The sequence below is a fragment of the Caretta caretta genome, chromosome 18, assembly GCF_965140235.1.
Source record: "Caretta caretta isolate rCarCar2 chromosome 18, rCarCar1.hap1, whole genome shotgun sequence".
Lineage (NCBI taxonomy): Eukaryota > Metazoa > Chordata > Testudines > Cheloniidae > Caretta > Caretta caretta.
Genome location: NC_134223.1, coordinates 23576804 through 23599814, shown reverse-complemented (window position 1 = coordinate 23599814; position 23011 = coordinate 23576804). Strand labels below are relative to the sequence as shown.

The 23011-nt window shown below is 40.6% G+C and overlaps 1 protein-coding gene across 17 annotated transcripts in view; it reads right to left on the bottom strand.

Annotated features, from left to right (window-relative positions):
• Nucleotides 1-23011, bottom strand: part of CAMTA1 (calmodulin binding transcription activator 1) — a 939042-nt gene continuing 916031 nt past the window's right edge. For 8 of the 17 annotated variants that reach the window (XM_075121021.1, XM_075121016.1, XM_075121014.1 and 5 more), the window contains 3 exons: nt 22083-22113; nt 9063-9232; nt 6860-7256 (listed from right to left, as the gene is read on the bottom strand). In XM_075121021.1, the coding sequence (XP_074977122.1) occupies nt 7055-7256; nt 9063-9232; nt 22083-22113 (403 nt within the window). In that variant the 3' untranslated portion in view covers nt 6860-7054. Of the gene's footprint in view, nt 3461-3588; nt 3726-6859; nt 7257-9062; nt 9233-22082; nt 22114-23011 lie in introns of those variants that run through there. The other 9 variants (XM_075121022.1, XM_075121025.1, XM_075121026.1 and 6 more) reach the window with 4 other exon arrangements.

The window sequence follows — 23011 nt, the reverse complement described above, 5'->3', positions numbered from 1 at the left end:
TATGGGGAAATTTTTTGTTTTTAATTTACAGCAGAAAGAATATAAAGCATTCAGAAAACATTTTCCATATTTTAAGGGCAATTCAAAACATTTTGCATGGTTCCAGCAGCTGAGTTCTTCAACAGATCCATTGATTCAGTGATGCTTTACATGCACAGTTACAAAAATAAAACTTACAAAAAAGAGACATCTATACTAGTTTTACATGCAAGTCTTGGGGACCCCCTGTTGGGCACCAACTACTGTGTGGAACTGCTGTAAGCGTGCAACCATATAGGGAGTTCATGTTATATTCTTTATTTCTTTCACACAGTATTACTTATGTCAAACGTGTTACACAAAGGAGCAATTCCATATTCAGGAGGCAGAAGAAGGTCCTGCTCCTGGCACTTGGGAATCCCGATTATCCAAGAAAGCTGCACTTATGTATCTTCTATCAGAAATAAGTTCCACAGTCAAGAAAGGGGTAAGCAGAAAAGCTTTTTCAATAGGAGAGCATTTTTAACTCATCAGTGGTCACATTCAGTGAAAGGTTACAGCCCTGTTCAGCAAAGTACTTAAGGATATACTTAACTTTAAGCATGTTAGTAGTCCCATTAAGTTAATGGAACTACTCATATGGCTAACATTAAGCATGTGTGTAAATATTTTGTTGTATCAGGGTCTTTATCAGTAGGTACACCACCAGGCCTATGGATCTGGAAGGGTAACTTGAAATAGCTCTGTATTTTACTGAAAATTTTAAGTACAAATATAAGGGGTTAAAATGTTTCCACTGAGGTCATTACTCTTGTTAGGAAAAGATTATATTTGTCATAATGCCAGTCAATGGGACAAACATTTATATTTCAAAATGTCAGAGTATTTCCAGGATTAATACAGAGCATTCCAGTTCATTCCAAAGGAGTTTATTTTCAAATTCCGTTCCCATTCTTTGTGTGTGGAATACTTAATGCGTAAGGTTCCATTTCAATAAAATATATGGAGATTATGAGGCTTCCACAGCCACAGTGTGGAAGCCAGACAATTTTTTTTTTAATTGAATCAGGTCATAAAGTAGAAGTTCACAAACGTACAGAGTTCTGATAAAGAGCTATATAGCACATATATTGTAATTCAATGCTGGCAGTGAAAGGAAGTAATTAAAAACCAGATACACTTATAGAAAAGGCACCAAGAGCACTGACCCCAGTTTTTTGCCACAATCTTTGTGTTTACCCTTTTTTTAAAGACACCAGTTTAAAAGCTCATTTGTGAATATTTTTAGGCTTCACAAAAAGCCTGGAGTTTAAACATTTTAGTTGGTGGCCAGGATCAAGAAAGAGCAACTATTTCAAAACTAACCATGTAAAATTTACACCAACCGTTTGGAAATTTTAAACTGGTACTAGCAACATAAAGTCACAGAAGCAATTTCTGATTTCAGCTACACTTGTGTAAATCCAGAGTAACTGCACTGACTTCAGGAGAATTACTCCTGATATTTACTAGTGTAATTAAGATCAGGCCCCTATTGTCTAAACGTCATGACAATTTTTAATTAGTATTTCAATTTAAAAAGTATCTGATTTCTTTGGCTCCTCACTATGTAGAAATAGCAATATACCATGACACCCCTACAAGACCAGTTTGCATCTTTTAAGTTTTACTTTTTATTTTTTTAAATTTTTGTGCATTTTTATTACATTTTCTGACTTCCAGCAGGAGATATGAAAATGTGAAACATATTTTCTACTTTCATACTATTTCTTTTTTCAGTTTATGTTCATTCTAAGTGTTCTTTATTGGAGTGAGTGTATGGTGTTAAGCTAGATACATTTTTGTATTCTTATGATTATCTGCTTTGCAAAAGTAACTTAATTTTCTTAAGCAATATTAGCATTCACATTACTTGGCACCATTGGCAAAAAATAAAAATAAAATTAAAAAAAAAAACCTCCTGGTAGCCAAAATCAAATGTAAACATATCCTTTTTTAGTAAAGTTACTCTGCCTTTTTTTCCTAAGTCTAAATACAGTAGCTCTTTTTTTTTTTTGCAGTTTAGTCATGCTTTAGCAAAATGTTCTTCTAAAGAACATTTAAAATAAAGTTTCTTATAGTGAAATAAAGTTTTTTGTTTCATTTTACAGACCATAGCCACTAATGCTTTGCTTTTTTCATTTCTTTTTTCTTGAATTCATGCACATCTCTGTTTTAATATATACAATATATACAAACAATACATCCACACTCTTCGCTCATTCAGACAAAACTATACAAATAATAATTTTATCTTGCCAAGTTATTAACCCTTTGTGAATAAAATATTTAGTAATTAATCAATATATTCCCTTTCAAATATTATTTCTCATTTTCCATTTCTACCTTCTATATATACAGAAACTGCCCAGATTTTGATGAAATAGCCAAAATAAGAAATTTACTGGCCAGGATGGAGCACCACTCTGATCTTTAGGTGGTATAAATGTCCAGGCAACATATGTATGTGACTGCTCAGAACAACAAAATTACTGTAAAAAAAAAAGTGCTACATACGTTACAAACTATTTTAAGTAAATAATTAAAAGGCCAGAAAATAAAGTGCTGAATATGAGAATAAGTACATGACACTTGAAATACTTGCAGGTTCTAGAAAAAATACCAAAAAAAGGAACTTTTAAAAACTTGCTCAAGCTGCTCTCTTTATTTCCCATGCATTACCCATTTGCCTCATATGCCAACCCACTCTGTAAATTTCCACGGGATGTATTAAAAACCTGCAGATTTAAAAAGTTGCATTAAGTGTGCTGTAGAGAGATTCAAATAAAAAGAAAGGACAGAAGTGCAAAGGAAATGAGAATGCATGTACCCAATAAAGATTTACTGATCTAAGCCCCGCCACTGACTCTTGAAGCTTCAGTTTCTTGGAGATGATTGACAGGTGCAGGAATAGCATTCTTGTGTTGCTTGTGCATTCCCACCTTTTAACAATATTTTTGGTATAATATTTGTACAGTTCCACACGTTTTAATACAGCCCTATATGAAAAGGATAATTAATCGCTTCTTTTGGAGAGAATGAAGCAACTCACAAATTCCTCCTGGTGTTTTTTTTCCCATGATCCAACAGAAGATTGAGTTCCAAGATGTCTTGCTGAACAAATTAAAAGTTGTCCATGAAAGTGCAAATGCAATGACCAAAACATTACTGTTAAAATCCTGCAGCTGAGATTCCCAGAACTGCAGTGGGTTTTTTGTTGTTGCATGTCTCTGCTAAAAACAGAAAATGAAAACAGTCTGAAAAGCAATGTCACATTGCTACGGGATGCTGCTGTGTATCTTCAAGTTCCTTGGCCTTTTTCAATTCTTTCACTCTGAAACAATAAAAAGGCCCTCTATAACATTTCTATTCCAAACGAATTTCAACAGGCAAAAGTCAAAGGGATCCCTCACTACAACTTCCAGTATGAAGTAGCCATCACCTAAAGTAAACAATTGGGAGCCAGGGAAGAGGAGAAAAAACTCATTCAGAAAGAATTCACCTTTTGCAACCCATTTCTGGACAACTTTATTTAATACCCAAATTCATTCTACTATCAAATCATCTTACCTAATTATTTGTCTTTTATGACTGCTTTTCATCAACTGCTTTTCTGCTGCTGCCTCATGTACCAGATAATTTGAGCAAAACGCACTTTCTGTGCTGCCCCCTTTTCTAAGTAGGACACTGAACATGGGCAGCTGCTGCTGCATCCAGCATTGTGGGGAGAAGAGAAGAGATTTATTCCAGACTTCCATGGGAAAGTTCTACTTAATTTATACAGTACCATAGATTAGTAGAATTTACATGTGTGTATGGACTTTATACTGGCATCAGTGGCAAAGCAGGTACGTTACTTCAACTTATTATCTCAGTCTCATTGTCAGCATCTGAATAGTCTGTATACTTGTAGGATATATTTATTTGTATCTTCATAATCCCCAGTCAGGGGGACGATCTCTCCATGGAGTACTAACTCTGTAAAGAGCATTCAGATGCTACAGTTGTGAGCACTTAAGAAATGCAAGTGCATTCATTGATTTATGTAGCACCTATTACCATTGGATCTAGGTGCTATTTACAAAGCTGTAGTACATTAGTTAAGTGAAAATCTGGGAAATTTAAAACTAAACAAATTAAATATGATGTGTGTCATGCCTAGAAAGCCATTAAGGCCACTACTTGATTAACATACTCTTGCTTTTTGTTGCTTTGTCACTTCACTGAGGCTTCCTCGAAGTGACTAAATAAACAACTGCAGACACCCAGAATTGACCTAGGCTATTGCACTGTCAAGACTTTATCAAGTTGCTTAGTAAGGAACCCAGATTCAAGGGAGAGAGTTTGGGGTCCCAGTCATTGTTAGATAGGGAATGAGTTTCTCATGCAGTTTTATATACCTCTGCTTTTGTCTCCACTACGTATAGCTCAATTTAACTCGTCTTGGTCAAACAAAGCACTCAGTGTCACAAAAGGAACCGCACAGGGTTTTTTGTATTGGAGTTGAAGTAGCTCATTAGGACTATATAACCCATATGATTTTGACTATTTTTTATTACAATATACACAACTTAGTAAAATAATTTTAGACATTCTAGCTAGACACGGACTCATTTCTATGAACCATCACAATGCATTAATTCCAGTTCAGAATGAACAGCATATTAAACCTGATTTCAGATGCAGTGTATTGGAATAAGCTACTTTCTACAGAATCATATCTATGTGAAAAAAACCTGCCTGAGTCTGCATGTCCTTGCTCAGTTATTCTGAGGGTAGTTGTCCCCCAAAAGGTTGTGATTATGACCCAAGTAGAAGGATTTAGCAGAACACATACACAGTTGTTAGTATATTAATTTCTTAAGCAAATTGACTTAGAGACACTACAAAGGGACAAATTCAGAGGTACTTTATAAAGTATTGAAAGTTTCTCATCTGTAAGTGGGCATAAGGGAGTCCAACTAAATCTGAATGAATGTAACAAAGCCATAGGTTTGCATAATTTAGATGCTATGGGGATAGAACAGAGGTGCTTAGCAGAAAGAGCAACTAATAGAGTGCAAATTAAAGTAGGTATCCACCACTACATTATCTTTTGGCCCCCTATACCCAGAGACTTTTTTATACTTACATATTGATGTGTAACCAATACAAACTTACACATCATCTCTGAATTTGGCCCAGTGACTGTATGTGGAATAACTTTGTGTGTGTGCACCTATGTAGGAATGTAGCCAGTATGGAGCTATTTGATGTTTTTAACTAGGTGTTTTAAACTATCTTTCAGCTAAATCAGAGCTCTAGCATTAAGGACATCCCGTAAGCTTGTGACACTGCGGGGCAAAGGTTCCAGCAATGAATGAATGGATCACACGGGTCAGTATGCATGCATTTAGAACATTACTCATTGTCTTTATTTTACTGAAGTGTTTGAGAATTCCATGCTTGGGAGGACACAGAGTGTGGATATTGCTGATCAAAAATGAAAAAGGGGTCTGCTGTATTTCATCACATGTGGCATGACTCTGAAGCCCTGGCTACACTAACAACATGAACTATGGCTGAAAGTGGCATCTCACTCCCACATTTTGAAACACTAAACAGTTTTGACTGACACTAGGATTTAAACCATTCCAGTATAGATTCAGGGAGCCCCATTGCTGTAAAACAATAACTCAATTTTGTAGTGTAGTAAAAGTATTGCAGTGAAAGACATGTCAATGGCTAGCTTTTCTTTTCTGCTGTAAGGGAGCTAAGGTGAAATCCTGGCTCCAGTGAAGTCAACGGCAAAACTCCCATTGACTTCAACAGATCCAGGATTTCACTCCAGTTGCCTGGGAGGAATTCTCCATTCTGTGTCCTATGGAGGTTACTCCATATTCTCTCTTTGCAGCTCACTGTGGTTGTTCTGCTAATTATCTGGTGGTCCTGTTGTTCTTGTATTACAGGATATACATATTCAGAACCAGTAGAGGGAATTTATAATATGGTATTTAACCCAATAAACACAAACTCAGAATATTCTTAATTTGTTAAAATTTAAGCTCTCTTTCTGTGCAGCAGGAAAGTGAAAAGTTACTTCTCCCTAGCTGTGCCCTAGTTCACATCTAATGTTGAGACTAATCACACCATATGCACAAAATATCATCTACGATGCAGGACAGGTAGTGCAACTTGTGCATTTTTCAGTTGCACCTCTTACTGTAATACAAAATTCACCTGTTATTACTATAGGTCTCATTGAGAACATGCACAATTGGTCAGCTGTGGCTCTTACTGATACATGCTGTCTCCATGTTTAGCACTTCAACATGCAAGTTCTACACTAACAGAGCACAGTTTTGCTGGAAAAATGCAAGACATGCTTTGCTGCCAACTTCAACCTAGGACATGCAACATCTGTACTGGTGCATACCTGTTTAAGTGGAATATGCATGCTAATGCAAGTTGATTACTGTACCATTCAATATTTGCACTAGTACAGATCCTGTTCACAAATATGCAACACCTTTCTTGGTCAAATGAGTCCTGTACTAGTTACAAGGTTTGTACAAATTTTGGAACTGGGGTGTTGGTTGATGCTTAAACATAAAGAACATTCCATTCCTGAGTTTCCCAGGTATAACATACCAAACAATGGTGTGTTCATTCGTGAAAGGTGGTGCAGAATGCACAATTACAGTCACAGACCGCATGTGCTTCACCGCCTCGTATCCCACAGCATTTGGAAAAGGACTCAAAGATGATGCTAATGTTAATACTTTTTGAATTTGTTACATTTTCCCACATAGTCAATAGCCCCATGTGTGTTGGGAGGGGGAAAGGAAGATAGGTGAGTATGTTTATACAGGTAGTCATTTATTTTTATAATGTACTGCATGTTAATACAAAGAATATGCCTAAACAGTGTGAAAGTTGTGGTGACACAGACAGCAATCAAGAAGATTAAAGCTAAGGATGATGTTTTATCTTTAACTCATACTTAGAAAAGCAGGGCCCAGGTGCAATACAAGGGGGTTCCTTGGCTGACACAGAGCTACTGGAATGGTTCTGCCTGTGCTCTTTGTTGCTCCTCAGTAGAAGGAGGCTGGGTGTAGTGGAGGAGGCGCTGGCTGTTCTTCGCTGGCTCAGTGCAGCTAGAATGTAAACTGAAGCACCTCTGAGGCTGCTCTTTTGTATAGTGGGGACTGGGAGTTGGGTGGCACAGAGATGGCACAAGGATCTTTTTTTCTCCAGCCCTGTGCCAAGTGCAAGAATGAAGAAACGGAATCAGAGTTAAGGTCTTCTTTTTGCATTTTTCTGAGCTGTTTTTAAATTGTTTGAGACAAAACATATACATATTTTTTCTTATATAGAATTTAAAATACTTATTAATGACCAAATAGCTCTGAATTGCTCTCAAGTGAACCTGAGATAATGTTTTTGAACTGATTATTTTTTGTCCAGTCGTTCAATCCGAAGTCTTGCCAATTTGTCACATAAAAAGTGCTCAATGCAAGTGCTTCAGAAACCCTCTTGGAAAGTAGTTACTCTTGTTCCCAGCAGTAGCCTTTAATACTTCCATAATTAAACAAAAATAATCTCTTGATGAGTGCCATTTTTATTTGGTGATGTTTTTACACTGATATAAACTAGAACAGGCCAGTTATCTTCCACTTCCTAGCACTCAGTGTAAAAAAAAAACAAAAAAGTACAAACTAAAATTTCAAAATATGAAAATGTGATTCCAAGATGGATTCCTGGACAAATTATAACCCCTGTAAATAGAAATTCATAATAGCAGTGCTGCTCACAAGACAGCGACAGCTGGTGCTGCCTTACCTCAACTAGCCAAGACATTCTCTGCACCTTGTTTCATCTCTTTTCACTTTGAATTTCAGGTGGGGAAGGGGGCCGAGATCTTTGAAGGCTCCCTTCCTTTGCCAGCATTAGCAACCCACCAGAATAAAAAATTGTACCAGATTTTTATAAAATGAAGGAGGCTTTTGCCCCAAAAATAGCTGCTCTCCGAGTGGATGGTTCATCTGGATATGAGCAGGCTCCAAATTGCAGTCACAGGTGTCAGTACTTTAAGTCAGGGCAGCCATGGGCAGAAGTAGCACTAGGCCCAAGTTTTAGGTGGGGGCTGTAACTTGTCTCAGCTCTATATGCATGTTCTCATTAGTTAAGGGCATTTTTGAAAGTGTCTCTTAGTGCTGTGATGTGGCTGACAGGGCTGTTCAAGTGAAGTCCTGCTGGTGCTGAAATGTGAACTCTGTAGCCTGAGGCCCTGGAGCGCTGCCCCACATGCAGCCTTCATCAGGAAGAGCTGTGATGCTGTTGCATTGGGCCCTGTGAATGGTGCGCAGAATTGGGAAGAAGGTGAATTTATTTTCTAGTGTATCTGTATGAGGTAGGGACCCAGTGTCAAAGGCTCCACTGGAGACCTCTGAATCACACATTTTGGCCAGAGGCCACGCTGGCCACCTCCAGGTACAGGGTCATTCTTCACAAGTGAGTGAAGGGCACCTGGATTGAGTAAGCCAGGGTGACAGGGAGTATCACTGCCCCCCTTTTATGGTGTTCTAGTAAGTTAACTGTGAGGTTTGGTCCTTTTAAATGTGAACAGAGCTTTTGAGCTGTGACCCTGTGATGCGTGAAGATCACAAACAATCCCACAGCTCCAAAAGTGCCCCAGCTAGACAGTTCTCATGACCTTTGGATTTTATTACTTATTCAAAGTTGCATTGTTATGTGCTGAAGCAATGTAGTAAGCAACAGCCCTGAAAGCCAGCAGCAGCTTGTATTTTATTATTTCCCTCAAATTTCATATGAGAATTTGTGAGCAAATGAATTAGGCCTACTTAGAAAAGTTACAGCAGACAATAGCTTCATGGGTAAAGCATAAGGCAAAGCTGTTTCATAAAAAATACTCTATAATGCCCAGCCAGGGAAATGTTCAATGAGTAAGTGAGTTTACAGCAAAAAAGTTCTGGCAATGCTGGAGGTCAGTAATATAAAGGACAGAGTGAATTAGAGCCACAGAAAGCTTTTTAGTCAGTTACCTGTTGCTCTGAGAGCTGAATTGACTTGTGTGAAATTTAGGAAATGGGAGCTCTTGCCTTTTTCCAGATATCTCATTTGGATTGCAAAACAAAAAAGACAGAAAGGCCCAATAAGAATGACACCCCAGAGCATGGGGCCTGCAATTTAACACAACAAAAACATTCAGTCCCTGCAAAAGGTAAATGAAACAAAATTATTTTGGAAACTTTCATTACAGCCACCTTGACACACGCCCCACATAACATTTTTCTCCCATTATCCTTACATTGGATCACTCAGGAGAGGGCTTTGCCCCCTCCCCCGAACATTGCCCCCATTCTTAATGTTACTACAAGACACATAAGAAATTGGGTATTTAATGCAATGGCTGCTGCATATCACACATTTCCTGCTTTTATTAAAAGAACCTTGGTGTACAAGGGTGGGAGAGGCTGTATCTTTGAACTGCTGGGGGAAGGACTGGCCTGCAGAGAGCAACAGAGGACATTTTATGTGGTTGTTCATTCAGGCATGAAATAAAGAAGTTGTACTTACCAGAGTAATTGACAGCAGATGGTACATATACCCTCCCAAAAGCAGAGAACCACATATAACCAATGGGATGAAGTTTTTAAAAGGATGCTGCCATAAATGAATTTATTCCTTATATTATTGCTTGTTTCTTATGGTAATTTTGCTTGTTCTGCCCAAGAAAACAGGCTAGAACCTTTGCTGTAAGCAGATAGTAGTTTAACCAGTACAACAGTTCAGGAAGACCTGATTGTTATGAATACCAGCTCCTCAGAATAATGGGAGAAAGGCTCACTGGAGTGTCACACATCTCTCTGTGAGTGTCTTGTTCAGAATACAGATGCAGGCTGCAGCTACAAAACTTGCATGTGGGAGGTTAATAGGAAGTTTAAACAAAGGAACAGGTGAACATTTTATATGTTCAAGGGAGAGCAGTAGAGATTCGGCATAGCTGAAATCTCTTCAAGGTTAATTTGGGATGAAAGGAGCTACTAATGGTAGGTTATTATTACCAGTTCCTTCTGAAACAGCACGTTATCACTGCTGCAGTAATGTAGCCAATTAATAGTGACTAAATAAGGCCCTTTGAGATCTGCAGCTTTCTTACTTAAATCCCACCCAAAAAATCTTAGCCTGCTCTGGGAAATCTGTTATATTTAATCCAGGTAATTCTTTGGGAGAACACCTTCTCCCCTTCGCTTTTTTTTTCCCCCTTCAAATAATGAAACCTCATAATGTAAACTAAAAATTAGGGCTGTCAAGCGATTAAAAAATTAATCACAATTAATCAAACTGTTAAACAATAATATAACACCATTTATTTAAATATTTTTGGCTGTTTTCTACATTTTCAAATATATTGATTTCAATTACAACTCAGAATACAAAGTGTATAGTGCTCGCTTTCTATTTTTAATAAATATTTGCACTGTAAAAAAAACAAAGTATTTCAATTCACCTAATACAAGTACTGTAGTGCAATTTCTTTATCATGAAAGTTGAATTTACAAATGTCAAATTATGTACAAAAAAAACCTGCATTCAAAAATAAAACAATGTAACAGTTTAGAGCCTATAAGTCCACTCAGTCCTACTTATGCCAATCACTCAGACAAAGCTTGGTTACATTTGCAGGAGATAATGGTGCCTGCTTCTTGTTTACAATGTCACCTGAAAGTGAGACAGGCATTTGCATGGCACTGTTGTAACTGGCATTGCAAGATATTTATGTGCCAGATGTGCTAAAGATTCATATGTCCCTTCATGTACCATTCCAGAGGATATGCATCCATGCTAATGACAGATTCCGCTTGATAACAGTCCAAAGCAGAGTGGACCGATGCATATTCATTTTCATCATCTGAGTCAGATGCCACCAGCAGAAGGTTAATTTTTTTTTTGGTGGTTTGGGTTCTGTAATTTCTGCATCAGAGTGTTGCTCTTTTAAGACTTCTGAAAGCATGCTTCACACCTTGTCCCTCTCAGCTTTTGGACGGCAGTTCAGATTCTTAAACCTTAGGTCCAGTGCTATAGCTATTTTTAGAAATCTCACATTGGTACCTTTTTTGCATTTTGTCAAATCTGCAGTGACAGTGTTCGTAAATCAAACAACATGTGCTGGGTCATCATCTGAGACTGCTATAACATGAAATAAATGGCAGAATGCGGGTAAAACAGAGCAGGGGACATACAATTCTCCCCCAAGGAGTTCAGTCACAAATTTAATTAACGCAGTATTTTTTTAACAAACATCAGCAGCATGGAAGCATGTCCTCCGGAATAGTGGCTGAAGCATGAAGGGGCATGCAAATGTTTAGCATATCTGGCACGTAAATACCTTGCGATGCCAGCTACAACAGTGCCATGTGAATACCTGTTCTCACTTTCAGGTGACGTAAATAAGAAGCAGCCAGCAGTATCTCCCATAAAGGTAAACAAACTTGTTTGTCTTAGGGATTGGCTGAACAAGTAGTAGTGGACTTGTAGGCTCTAGAGTTTTACATAACTGCACTCAAAAACAAAACCAAAAAAAAAAATCTACATTTGTAAATTACACTTTCACGATAGAGATTGCACTACAGTACTTGTATGAGGTGAATTAAAAAACTATTTTTAATCGTTTTTACAGTGCAAATATTTGTAATAAAAAATATAAAGTGAGAATGGTACACTTTGTATTCTGTGTTGTAATAGACATCAAAATAGTTGAAAATGTAGAAAAACATCAAAAAATATTTACTAAATTTCAATTGGTATTCTATTGTTTAACAGTGCGATTAATTGTGATACCTTTTTTTCATCGCAGTTAATTTTTTTGAGTTAATCACGAGAGTTAACTGTGATTAATTGACAGCCCTACTAAAAGTCTGTCTGCGTGTTGTCACTGTGCGTGCAACACAAACACGTGTGTGTATGCATATACATTCAGTATGTGTGGGGTGTGTCAGTGTGTGTGAGTATTAGTGTACTGTATGGTGCAGGGTTTGTGTGCATGTTGATACATGCACATTTACAGCAATAAAGAAGAAGTCTCTTATGCTTCAGCAGAGCGACAGGTGATACGCCTAGCAGCAGCTCATCACTTACATTTTCCAAATATATAGAAAAAATACTAGTACAGATTGCGAGAGTAAGAAGCAGAAACTGTGGTTTATTGTGAAAATGAGAACTGTGCACTTAGAATGATTTCTGATGCACTGTGCTAAAAGGTATTTACAGTCCCCTTGTGCACATAACCCATTATTCACTGAAAAACTGCTCGATTTAAAGTCATTAGTCACTGGCTGTACTTACCTGATTCACATTCTTTAATTATTTGTATTACAGTGGATCCCAAAGGTCCTAATCAAGGATTGGGCCCCACTGAGCTAGGCACTATGCAAGTATGTACAAAGACAACTGACATATGGGGTAGAGGGAACACAATCAAATGTGGACCATTTTTACATACATATATCCATTTGCAATATATTTTGTGCTCAGTTATTATAGATGAAATGCCAAGTCTCCCCTGTGCACCTCAAACTAGAGTTCACATAGTGGTTAGTTCCTTATACATGTCATATTAAAGGTAGGTCTTAAGAAAAATCTATGAAGATCTGCTGCTTCCTTACTATCTCAGATGTCAGGGACGGTTATATATTATTTAATTTATACAATATACATGAAGCCATTTACATCTATAGTATAAGAAGATTCCTTTGTTTTATTTGGAAAATCATGTGGGCTAAGAACTATCACTGTAGATCTTAGTGGTAGATGGAGAGGTGAGCCATTGAATGGGAAATGGACCAAAAAAATCCACTCATATCTGCTGTACATTAAAAGGTGGAAGGTGTTAAATTGTGCTCCGCATACATTCTTGTAACAGAATAGAATATTTAATTTAGACAATTTCTCATTAATTTCAGCTACTTACAGTGAAACTTCAGAGCATTTTTTTTAAAACATTTGAGGAATCAATGTTTTACTATATATCAGACTGTGATACAGACAGACAGTGAAATCATATACAATTCAAATAAAAGCGAAGTGATTGATGTTCCTGGCTGTTTTTTGGTCATATAATCAAGCCGTTTAAATATTTCGTACCAGTGTGTAACCAAGAGATTTGAATCCCATCCATCCTACTATATATAGCCTGTGGAGAAACCTGCACATGTACTGCACCTGTAGTTTCCGATATGCCCTACAATTCATTTAAACTGCAACAATAGCAAGAGAATTCTTACGTTAAATACATTCCATTCACAGGTAGCACTGAACTCTCTAGCCGCTGCAGAGCGCCACACTAAAATCCCAGGGGCAGATCCTCAGCTGGTATAACTTGCCATAGCTCCACTGAAATCAATGCTCTGTCCCCCAATCTCTCTCCCTTCAAAATTACCTGGGTCTTTATTTTCATTATTGAATGCGACGAGAAGGTTACTCACCTTGAGCAGTAACTGAGGTTCTTTGAGCTGAGTGTCCCTGGGGGTGCTCCACTCCAGGTGAAGGTGCATCCCTGCGCCTGTGCTCGGGGAGTTTTGCAGCAGTGCCCATACAGGTTGCGCAGGTGCAGTGCCTCCCTCGCACGCCGTTGGCTTCTCAATAGCACACGTGTGATCCAGACTCCTCAGTTCCTTCTCTACCCTGGAGCCTGCCCCTAACTCCGAAGTAGAGGGGAGGACGGTGGGTAGTGGAGCATCCACAAGGACACTCATCTGGGAGAACCTCAGTTACTGCACAAGATGAGTAACCTTTTCTTCGAGAGAGATGTCCCTGTGGGTGCTCCACTTCAGGTGACTGAAGAGCAGTGCCCGCCTAGGATGGTAGGGGCTTCGGAGTTGGCTGAAAATTAACTGATAGCACAGTTCAACCAAGTCGAGTATCTGCCTGAAGGCCTTGTGTGACAGCATATTGTTTAGCAAAGGTATGTTCTGAGGCCCAGAGGTGGCGGCCTTGTAAATGTCTATAAGGGGAACGTTGTGTAGGAATGCTACTGACACCAATATGGATCTAGTAGTGTGTGTGTCTTGATCCCTGCTGGAGGTTGTATGCCTTTTAATTGATAGCATAAGTGAATGCATCCGGATATCCATCTAGAGATACTTGAGTGGATATGGAGTTACCCTTAGAACATTCTGCTATGGAGATAAAAAGCTTCCGTGAGACTCTAAATGGCTTGGTCCTGTCCGAGTAAAAAGACAGTGCTTTCCTAACATCGAGGGTGTGCATCATAGCCTCAAAAGCATTGCCGTGTGGTTTAGGGGAGAAGGTTAGTACATGTATCGGTTGATTGATGTGGAAGAAGGAATGTATTTTGGAAAGGAATTTGGGATGGGTACTTAACGTTACTTTATCTTTATAAAAGATGGTATATGGTGGGTCTCCCATAAGCGCTCTGATTTCTCCCACTCCTCTGGCTGATATGATTGCTATTAGAAACACCACCTTCATGGAGAGGTGTAGTAGGGAGCAGTTTGCTAGAGGTTCAAAGGGTTTAAGCATGAGGACTGTTTAAGGACCAAGTTTAAGTTCCAGGGTTGCGTAGGCGGTCTCACGTCCGGATAAAGGGTTTGGATGCCCTTAAGGAATTGTTTTGTGATTGGGTGAGCAAAGATTGTAGTGTTGCCGATTTTTTGGTGAAAGGTAAAGATAGCCGCAAGATCAGTTAAGATGTACCTTAACTGAGCTGAGGGATAGAGCGGACTGTTTCAATTCTAAGAGGTAGTCAAGTACAATTAGAAGAGGTGTAGATGTTGTGATGGTTTGTCTAGCAGCACACCATGAAGTAAATCTTTTCCAATTATGGAGATAAGTGTTACATGGAGTCTGTTTCCTGCTGTGTAGTAGCACCTGCTGGACCTGTTCAGAGCAAACTAGCTCCTCATTAGAGAGCCATGGAGGAGCCAGGCCTTCAGATGTAGCATCCCTATGTTGGAATTGGCCCTCCCGTTGTGTCAGATGATCAGTCTGAAGAGGGAGTATGATAGTGATACATGCCGACATCTATGTAATTTACAGATACCACACTTGTCTCGGCCATGTGGGGGCTATTAAGATGACCTTGGCCCTGTTGGTCCTTATTTTCCATATTACTCTGGGTAGTAATGGTATCAGCGGGAATGCATATAGAAGGTCTGTGTTCCAGCTGATCATGACTGCGTCCCCCATTGATTATTTCCTCAGACAGGCTCAGGAGCAGAATTTGGGGCATTTTGTGTTGCAAGCCGTCACGAATAGGTCCATTTGCCCCTAGTTGGAGGAAATGTTCTACCTCTTGCATAACGAGGGGTCCCTGAAGAGGGACGGGGAGGGCTGGGTGAAGAGGGGGGTATAAGACAGGAAAGGAATGGTATAGCCCGATCTGATGACTTCCAGGGCCAATTTGTCTGTGGCGATAGCCACCCAATTGGGATAGAATGGGAGCAAACAGTCTCCAAAAAGCTGGATGGATGGTGTAAGTGCTGAAACGGGTGAGAGGTCTTCCTGACTGTCAACCAAGACTTCAAATTTGCTTATTGGAGAAAGTAGGTGGAGATGCCGCTGGTGGTGGAGGGCATCATCGTTGTGGTCTCTGCCTCTGTTTTTGCTGTTGATCATATGGTCTTTGGTGTTGCTGTGTGTAGGACGGGTATCTAGGTTGTTGATATGGTTGTCTCCTTCTTGTGGCAGGTGTATGGATGCCCAGGGACCGGAGGATGGCCCGTGAATCCTTCGTGGTGTGCAGCACTTAATTGGTTTTGGCTGCGAACAGTTTTTCTCCATCAAAATGGAAATCTTCGACAGTATTTTGTATCTCCCGTGGGAATGACGAAGAATTGAACCATGACAACAGCGCATGACTAAAGCTGTAGCCGTGGCCATGTCAGCAGCATCCAGTGTGGCCTATAGAGCCGTGCGCGAAATCATCTCTCCTTCAGAGACCAGACATTTGAATTGTTGTCGCTTTTCCTCAGGAATGTCATTAATAAATTCCATAAATTTGCCATAATTCCTGTGGTCATATTTGGCAAGTAAAGCTGCGTAATTCGCCACCCGAAATTGTAGTGTAGAAGAAAGAGTATACCTTGTGGCCAAATAGATCCAGCATCTTACTCTCCTTATCAGAAGGAGTGGACCTAAAGTGTTGTTGTTGCTCCTTTGATTGGCCCAGCAAGTTGGGTACTGAGTGTGAAAAGAGGACCCGAGATCCCTTGTAGGGAACATAACATTTTTGGACCGCCCTCTTGCAGGTTGGGGGTATTGTGGCTGGAGTTTGCCACACCATCTTGGCAAGTTCCACGATGACCCCATTAATGGGCAAAGCTATCTTGAAGGAGACAGATATCTGTAAGAAATCGGTTAACTCATGCTGAGTTTCCGACACTTCCTCCAGAGCAATATTAAGCTCGTTAGCCACTCTTTTGAACAGGTCCTGAAAGTGGGTAAAGTCTTATGCAGTGGTTGGTGGTGGAGACATAATAGCCTTGTCTGGTGAGGAAGAGGAATTATTATTGGTTGGTGAGGTGTCAGGAGCCATGTTCTCTTCCTGTTGAATCATGGGCTCCCTCCCGTATGTCCACCGCTAAAGCCTCTGAAGGTGTAGGAGAGAGTCTGGTGTCTTCCCTATGTGGACTGTGGTACCTGCTATGGTGCCTTCTATAGGAACCCCAGGGACTCCAGTATGGCCAGTGACCGGGGAAGTGTGTGGTTTTTGGAGGGGGGTGAGAGAACCTGGATTTGTGCAGGAAATGGCCCACCTTGATTATCATACACATTGTGAAGAGAGTGGTCACTTTGGATGGGCTATTACCAGCAGGAGAGTGAGTTTGTGTGTGGGGGGGCGGAGGGTGAGAAAACCTGGATTTGTGCTGGAAATGGCCCAACTTGATGATCACTTTAGATAAGCTATTACCAGCAGGACAGTGGGGTGGGAGGAGGTATTGTTTCATGATCTCTGTGTGTATATAATGTCTTCTGCAGTTTCCACGGTATGCATCCGATGAAGTGAGCTGTAGCTCACGAAAGCTCATGCTCAAATAAATTGGTTAGTCTCTAAGGTGCCACAAGTACCCCTTTTCTTTTTGCGAATACAGACTAACACGGCTGCTACTCTGAAACCTGACCGGGGAAGGGCACTGGTGGTTCCATCCATGGGTGACCATACCAAGGTGGTAGATCATGAGAATATGAGGACTGTGGTGGTCCAGCAATAATCAGGGTCCTGATCAGGGAAGAATGGAGAACAGTGATGGTATCGGAGAGAGCTGCTGGTGCAGTACCGTGGGCCCCGGTGAGACATCGGTGCCTAATAGAGGGGATTCTGGAGCTGGGAAGACCACCAAATCTTTATGATGCTGGAAACGGAATGGTGCTGAGAGCATCAGTTCCAAGGAGCAGGGTGCCGATCGGAGCGGTTGTGCAGTGTGCTGCGGTGAAGTGTGGTGGGGCTGTCGCATTCGGCACATTAGCCTGCAGCATGGGATGAGGAGCGGTTGTCAGTACCCTCCCCTTTGGCGCTGCTGACGGTGCTGCTGTGTGGAGGCAGGCAACTTGGAGACACTAGCGTCGCACCTGAGTGGTTGGTGCCGAAGGTGCCCGGAGTGCCCTATGTGCTGAGTCACGGAGTGGCTGGCACCGATGAGAGCACTTTGGTCAGCAACCATTTTACAGTGGTCTGTTCTCTGTGAGGTGAGGAAGCTGGCCGCTTTTCCACCATTTTATTTGTCCTTAGAGGATGTAGGCCAGTGATGGGAGCTGCGGGAAGCAGCAGGCTGCAGGGACATGCTGGCTGCCACTTCCCGCAGCTCCCAGTGGCCAGGAATGGCGAACCACGGCCACTGGTAGCTGCGGGGGGCCGTGCCTGTGGACGGTCAACACCAGCAAAATGTCTCGCCGCCTGCAATCAGATTACTCTGACGGGCCACAGATTGCCCACCACTGATCTAGGCGGTGAGGAAACTGGTGACCTTTGGCAAGATGACAACTCTGGTCCAGGGTCAGAGGCTGGTTTGAGGGACTTTTCCATTAGGATAAGTGTAAATCTCAGGTCTTTATCTTTTTGTGCCCTAGCTTTCAGTTTATTACAATGGGCATACTTCTGGGGAATGTGAGATTCCCCCAGACAAATGGACACATTGAGCATGTCCATTTGAGATAGGCATTGCCCTCTCTGCACGTTGTGCATCTTTTAAAACCTGGCGAACTAGGCATTTTCCTAGCTACTTCTAACTAAGCTACAGGATATAATTTTTCTTTTTCTGAAACAGGACGAAAGGGTAACAATTGAAACTTAACTCATCTAAACTAACCTAATTTACCAATTTAAACTACTATCTATTTGAAAAAATGAAGGTTTTCAAGGGGACTCTGAGCTATGTGTCAGGCTGGGGACGGCTGAGAAGGAATGGAGGAGTCTGGGTCGCGCACACACTACTGAGGTGCCAATGGTCCGTTACAGGCACCGTGAGTGCCCGACCCGTACGGGCACTGCTGCAAAACTCTCTGAGCAAAGGTGCAGAGACGCACCTTCACCTGTAGTGGAGCACCCACAGGGACATCTCGCAAAGAAGAAACCTAACGTACATTCTCCTATAGAGTCCTCTCAGCAGACTCTTTTAAGAGTGCAGACCATGCAAGATGTATCGGTTGTAGGTAATCTTGAGACTGCAGCATGCATGTATTCTTTTAGGAGTCCTGTTCTTGGATAGAAAGGCATGTTGGCACAATTTCTTTGTTCTCTCCTCTATTCCTAATGTGTGCTTTTCTGTTTCATGCTTTTCTGTTCAGCTTTGAACCTGACTGGCTCATTCTGAGACATTAAAGTGTAAGTCTCATTTTATTATTTCTAGAATAATGAAATTCTTAACATTTACTCACTTCTGCTACAAATCCAGTACTTTTGTTCTGTGTTACCTGCGTGCATAGCTGGGAAGCTGGAAAGAAATCTTTCAGAGCTTCACAGCCTGTCCTACAGGAAGCAGTGCAGTTTGCATGAGAGCCCCTTATGCATTCTGCAATAGTTGAGCAAGTGAATTTAGCAGGTAACCTGTGCTGCTTCTTGTCTGTAGGTGAAGGGAAAGGGCAGAAAGTGACAAGCGAAGCAGCAGAGGACTGGAGCGGTAACTGCTAACTGTATGGGGGGACAGGGAAGTTAAAGAGCAATTCATTGAAGAGGATGAAGACTGAAGGGCAGCAGCAAAACTGTGATGGTAGGAGAGGAGTTTGGAGGGGAAGCAGCATAACTTTTTGAATAATGAATTGTTAATTTGCAATTATGCTCATCTTCAGTGCAGTCTCATAACACAGGTCTTTGTGGCAAACAGCACACCGATATATAGCTACAAACACCTGCACAGGCCCAACACCTACCAGCCCCATGACTACTAACTCAGTTAAACAGACATTAATATGAAAGATGGAAAGTCCTCCATTTAATCCAGGACAGCGTATTGGCAAGTCCCAGCTAGTAGGATTCCCATTAGGGTACTGTCTCTGGACCCTTTTCTAGGTGCCTGATAAATCTAGAAACCTCTTCACTTCCCACCACTGGGAGGAAGGGTAAAGCCACCTTCCTGTCTCTTCCCAAACTCCAACTTTTGGATTCTTTTCTCCTAAGTTTTCTGTTTCTCTGAAAAGTATTGAGCAACTTCAGAAACACAGATGCAGTGTTTAGTTGCAGTTGGGAGAGGGGAAAAGAGTCTCCTTTCCTTAGCCTCTCCCACTACTGCTCAGCAAGAGCCTTCAGAAGCAGCACAGGGAAACTGACAAGCTTGTAATCAAGCACGCTGGTAGCTGTTCAGAAAACCATCAAGCAGCAGTGACACTGTGAGGAGACTGGGAATCAGGATGCCTCTGTTCTGTTCTGAGCTCTGGAAGGGTGTGTATAGAGAACAGAGGATTAGGGGTCTGAATCTCACTGCCCTGCACCAAGTGCAGTCGTTTACACCCATGTAAAGTGAATATAAAATGATGCTATTCTGATCTGTAACATTTTACACCAATGCAACACACAATCAGGCCTTAGAAGGCAGGATTCTTGGATTCTGTTCCCAGCCCTAATGAGAGGATGGCGTGCCTTGTGCTTTGCCTTAGTCTCTCCTATTGAGCACATGAAAAGGAAATGATTTTATTTTCCAGAGAGAAAGTGAGACCAACTTCTGGTTTGCGCGCGCGCACACACACACAAAGGGGGGGGCAATTTAAATATATTTCTGCATTAAGAAAAAAAGGTCATCCCTTTTACTTATTATTTATCCTTGCAATTGATGAATGCTGATATATTGAAAATAAATGCGTCGTTCTAAAAACAATTTGATTTCTCCTTTTCAGTATGAATAGCTCAGGCTTAATGTTTTCAAAGGGGCTGTGGGGAGCTAGACACCCAACTCATGTCTGAAAATCCCAGCCTCAGTCTGCAGAGAGCATTAGAATAGCAAATAACAATGGAGTAATAATCCTTTAGTAAGGGAGTATGGCAGGGAAAAGGCTATACTAATTCTGCATGCTTTCTCTAATTAGTCTGCAAGATGTGTAAAGCACTTCACTGTGAACTGGACTTCATTTCCTAAAAATAAACCAAATTGTGCTGGAGGATAGCTTTGCAGAATATCTGTATCTGTTAAACTGTCTGTGAATGGCAGCAAAATTCTCCTTCCTTTATCAAGGCATCACATCAGAGAAGTCAGACTCAGAGAAATGGCACAATGAAGGGATTTGGGTCCACCTGTGTTTAGAACTCCATTTCATAGGATTCTTACTTCAGATTTCATGAGGTAAGAAATCAAGTGACTCTTCCTATAAATGTGAATGAAAAGACATTTGCAAGAAGAATTGGTGCTAGAAGTCTCAGAATTCTGCAAAAATTGCAATAACTATATTGTTTTTTGTTAGGATCAATAAGTAAGCCAATAAGAGACAAGGCCACACCAGACTCAGTAATAGCGGGCAGAAGTTAGGGTTAATTCACAAAAATTAAACTTGCAACTGGTAGAGAGCAATTTACAGTGATATTTAGTTTATAAGATGTGTGTGTGCAACTGTCTAATTAATCTCCCCACTAGACATTTACAAAATATGAGCACTGCAGCTTTTTGCCTAAGAAAAATAGCCTTTGTCCTCTGCATTGTCAAACATGAGAACTGAGCTTTCTTGCTGGGTGCTTTTACACACACATTGTTTGAAAGCAGACTCCCCCGCATTACAGGAACATAATGACTGTCGCTCTTCCACTGTGGTAACAAATCTCGGCCTCATTTTTGCCCTTTCACGGACAGCACCCAGTTTGTTGTATTGCTGGGTTGATGAAAATTTCTGTCCCTGCGTAGGGGACTTGTACAACTGCAGCTCTCTTATTCAGATAATTGTAATACCACCAGCTTCTCCCTTTTATTTTCACTTCTTTCTCATGTTAAATATCAGCTGAGAAAGGAAAAAACCTGCGAGCTGGCTCTGGCAGGGCAGCCAGGTGTGTAACTTACCTAATACTGCTTCCTAGGAAAAGGAAAACTAAAGCTTAACCATTTTAGGAAACAGCGAGGAGAGCTCCTTTTTGTCCCTACAGCTCAGTCAGAAAATACAAAAGGAAACCCATCTAGTGTAGGCTAAAACAATTTAGGAGCTCACTGAGATTATGCTAAAATCTAATATTAATGCTGCAACATTTTAATTACGAAGGAAGTCATTACCCATTTAGCATGTGCCAGTGCAGACCCATTCAAGTTTAAAAATCTGTTAACCAAAAAAATCTGGATACTGTAAAGTTCCCACCAATACCACTTTCTAAGCATGCCCAGTGATGGATATAAAAGTCCTTTTTTTCACTTATTCATGCATTTGTAACATCTACTGCAGAGTTCTATCCTGTTGTGAAAAGCAGCAGTGTTAGTAATTGCAATAGGGTTAGTTTATACAGTATTTTGTTTCATATAATTAATGGATGTGAAACTTACTGGCATATCTAGGCTGCAGCCCCATGCAAGCAAGCAGAAAGCAAAATATTTAAAATGGAATAGAGAGAGAAACTGGCTAGCAGGCAGCTAACTCACCCTTTTGTACAGCCTATGGTCCACCAGAGGGCTTCAGATAGCAAAACAATACCAAAGAGCTATTAGCATACACATGGCATCAAAGAAACCTTACAATAGTTTCACTTCAATGGAGGGAAGACAAAGTATTTCTATTTGCCTGGAGAGAGAAGGGCCCACTCCCCAGATGCTGCCTGTGTGATTCCCTCTCTTCACCAGGCAGCAGCAGATCAGGGTTCAGAACATTTTAGGACAGTAAAGTGCAATACAAAGTAAAATGAAGACAGATAGTTATTCTGGTGGCATTTCCAGCCCCAACCTATCTTCCCTTGCATGATAGGCTGTTTTCTATCTCAGTCCTAATTTCACTGGCTAAAACAGGACTATAATCCAGATGATAATCACAGCCTAGCAATACTATAGAGCTACCTAACAGAAGATAAAATTTTAAATATAAACTGAAGGAAAAGAAAGGAAATAGAATGTTAGTTTACTGAAAGCTGACTGTGTGGATTGCAAGTGGGTGTTGATTCAGCTAAATCAAGCCCAGTTAGAACTGACATTGGTTCCACCTTTCCCTGTAGCTCTAAATCAATATTATTTACGAACAATTGACTAGCTGAGGATAGTTGGTGAATCATTAAATATGCAAACCTTTAATTCTGATCTCACACAGGGACACTGTGCTGGAGGGCAGATCAACAAGCAAAAGGTACTACTGCAACCTTTACACTTAAAACTAAGAGTCAGTCACTCACTGGCTACCAGGCCTGGGTATTATCCACATTCAGAACTATTCAGCTGTGGATCTCTTGAAAGACCTGTTCTGTCTCATGCTCTGTAATAAACACTTTCAAGGTAAGACATGCTGATACCATGATATGGTAGCATAAATGTTTTTCTTCACATTCCTGAGGATATGTAACAGATGGACAAATACATATTTTTCC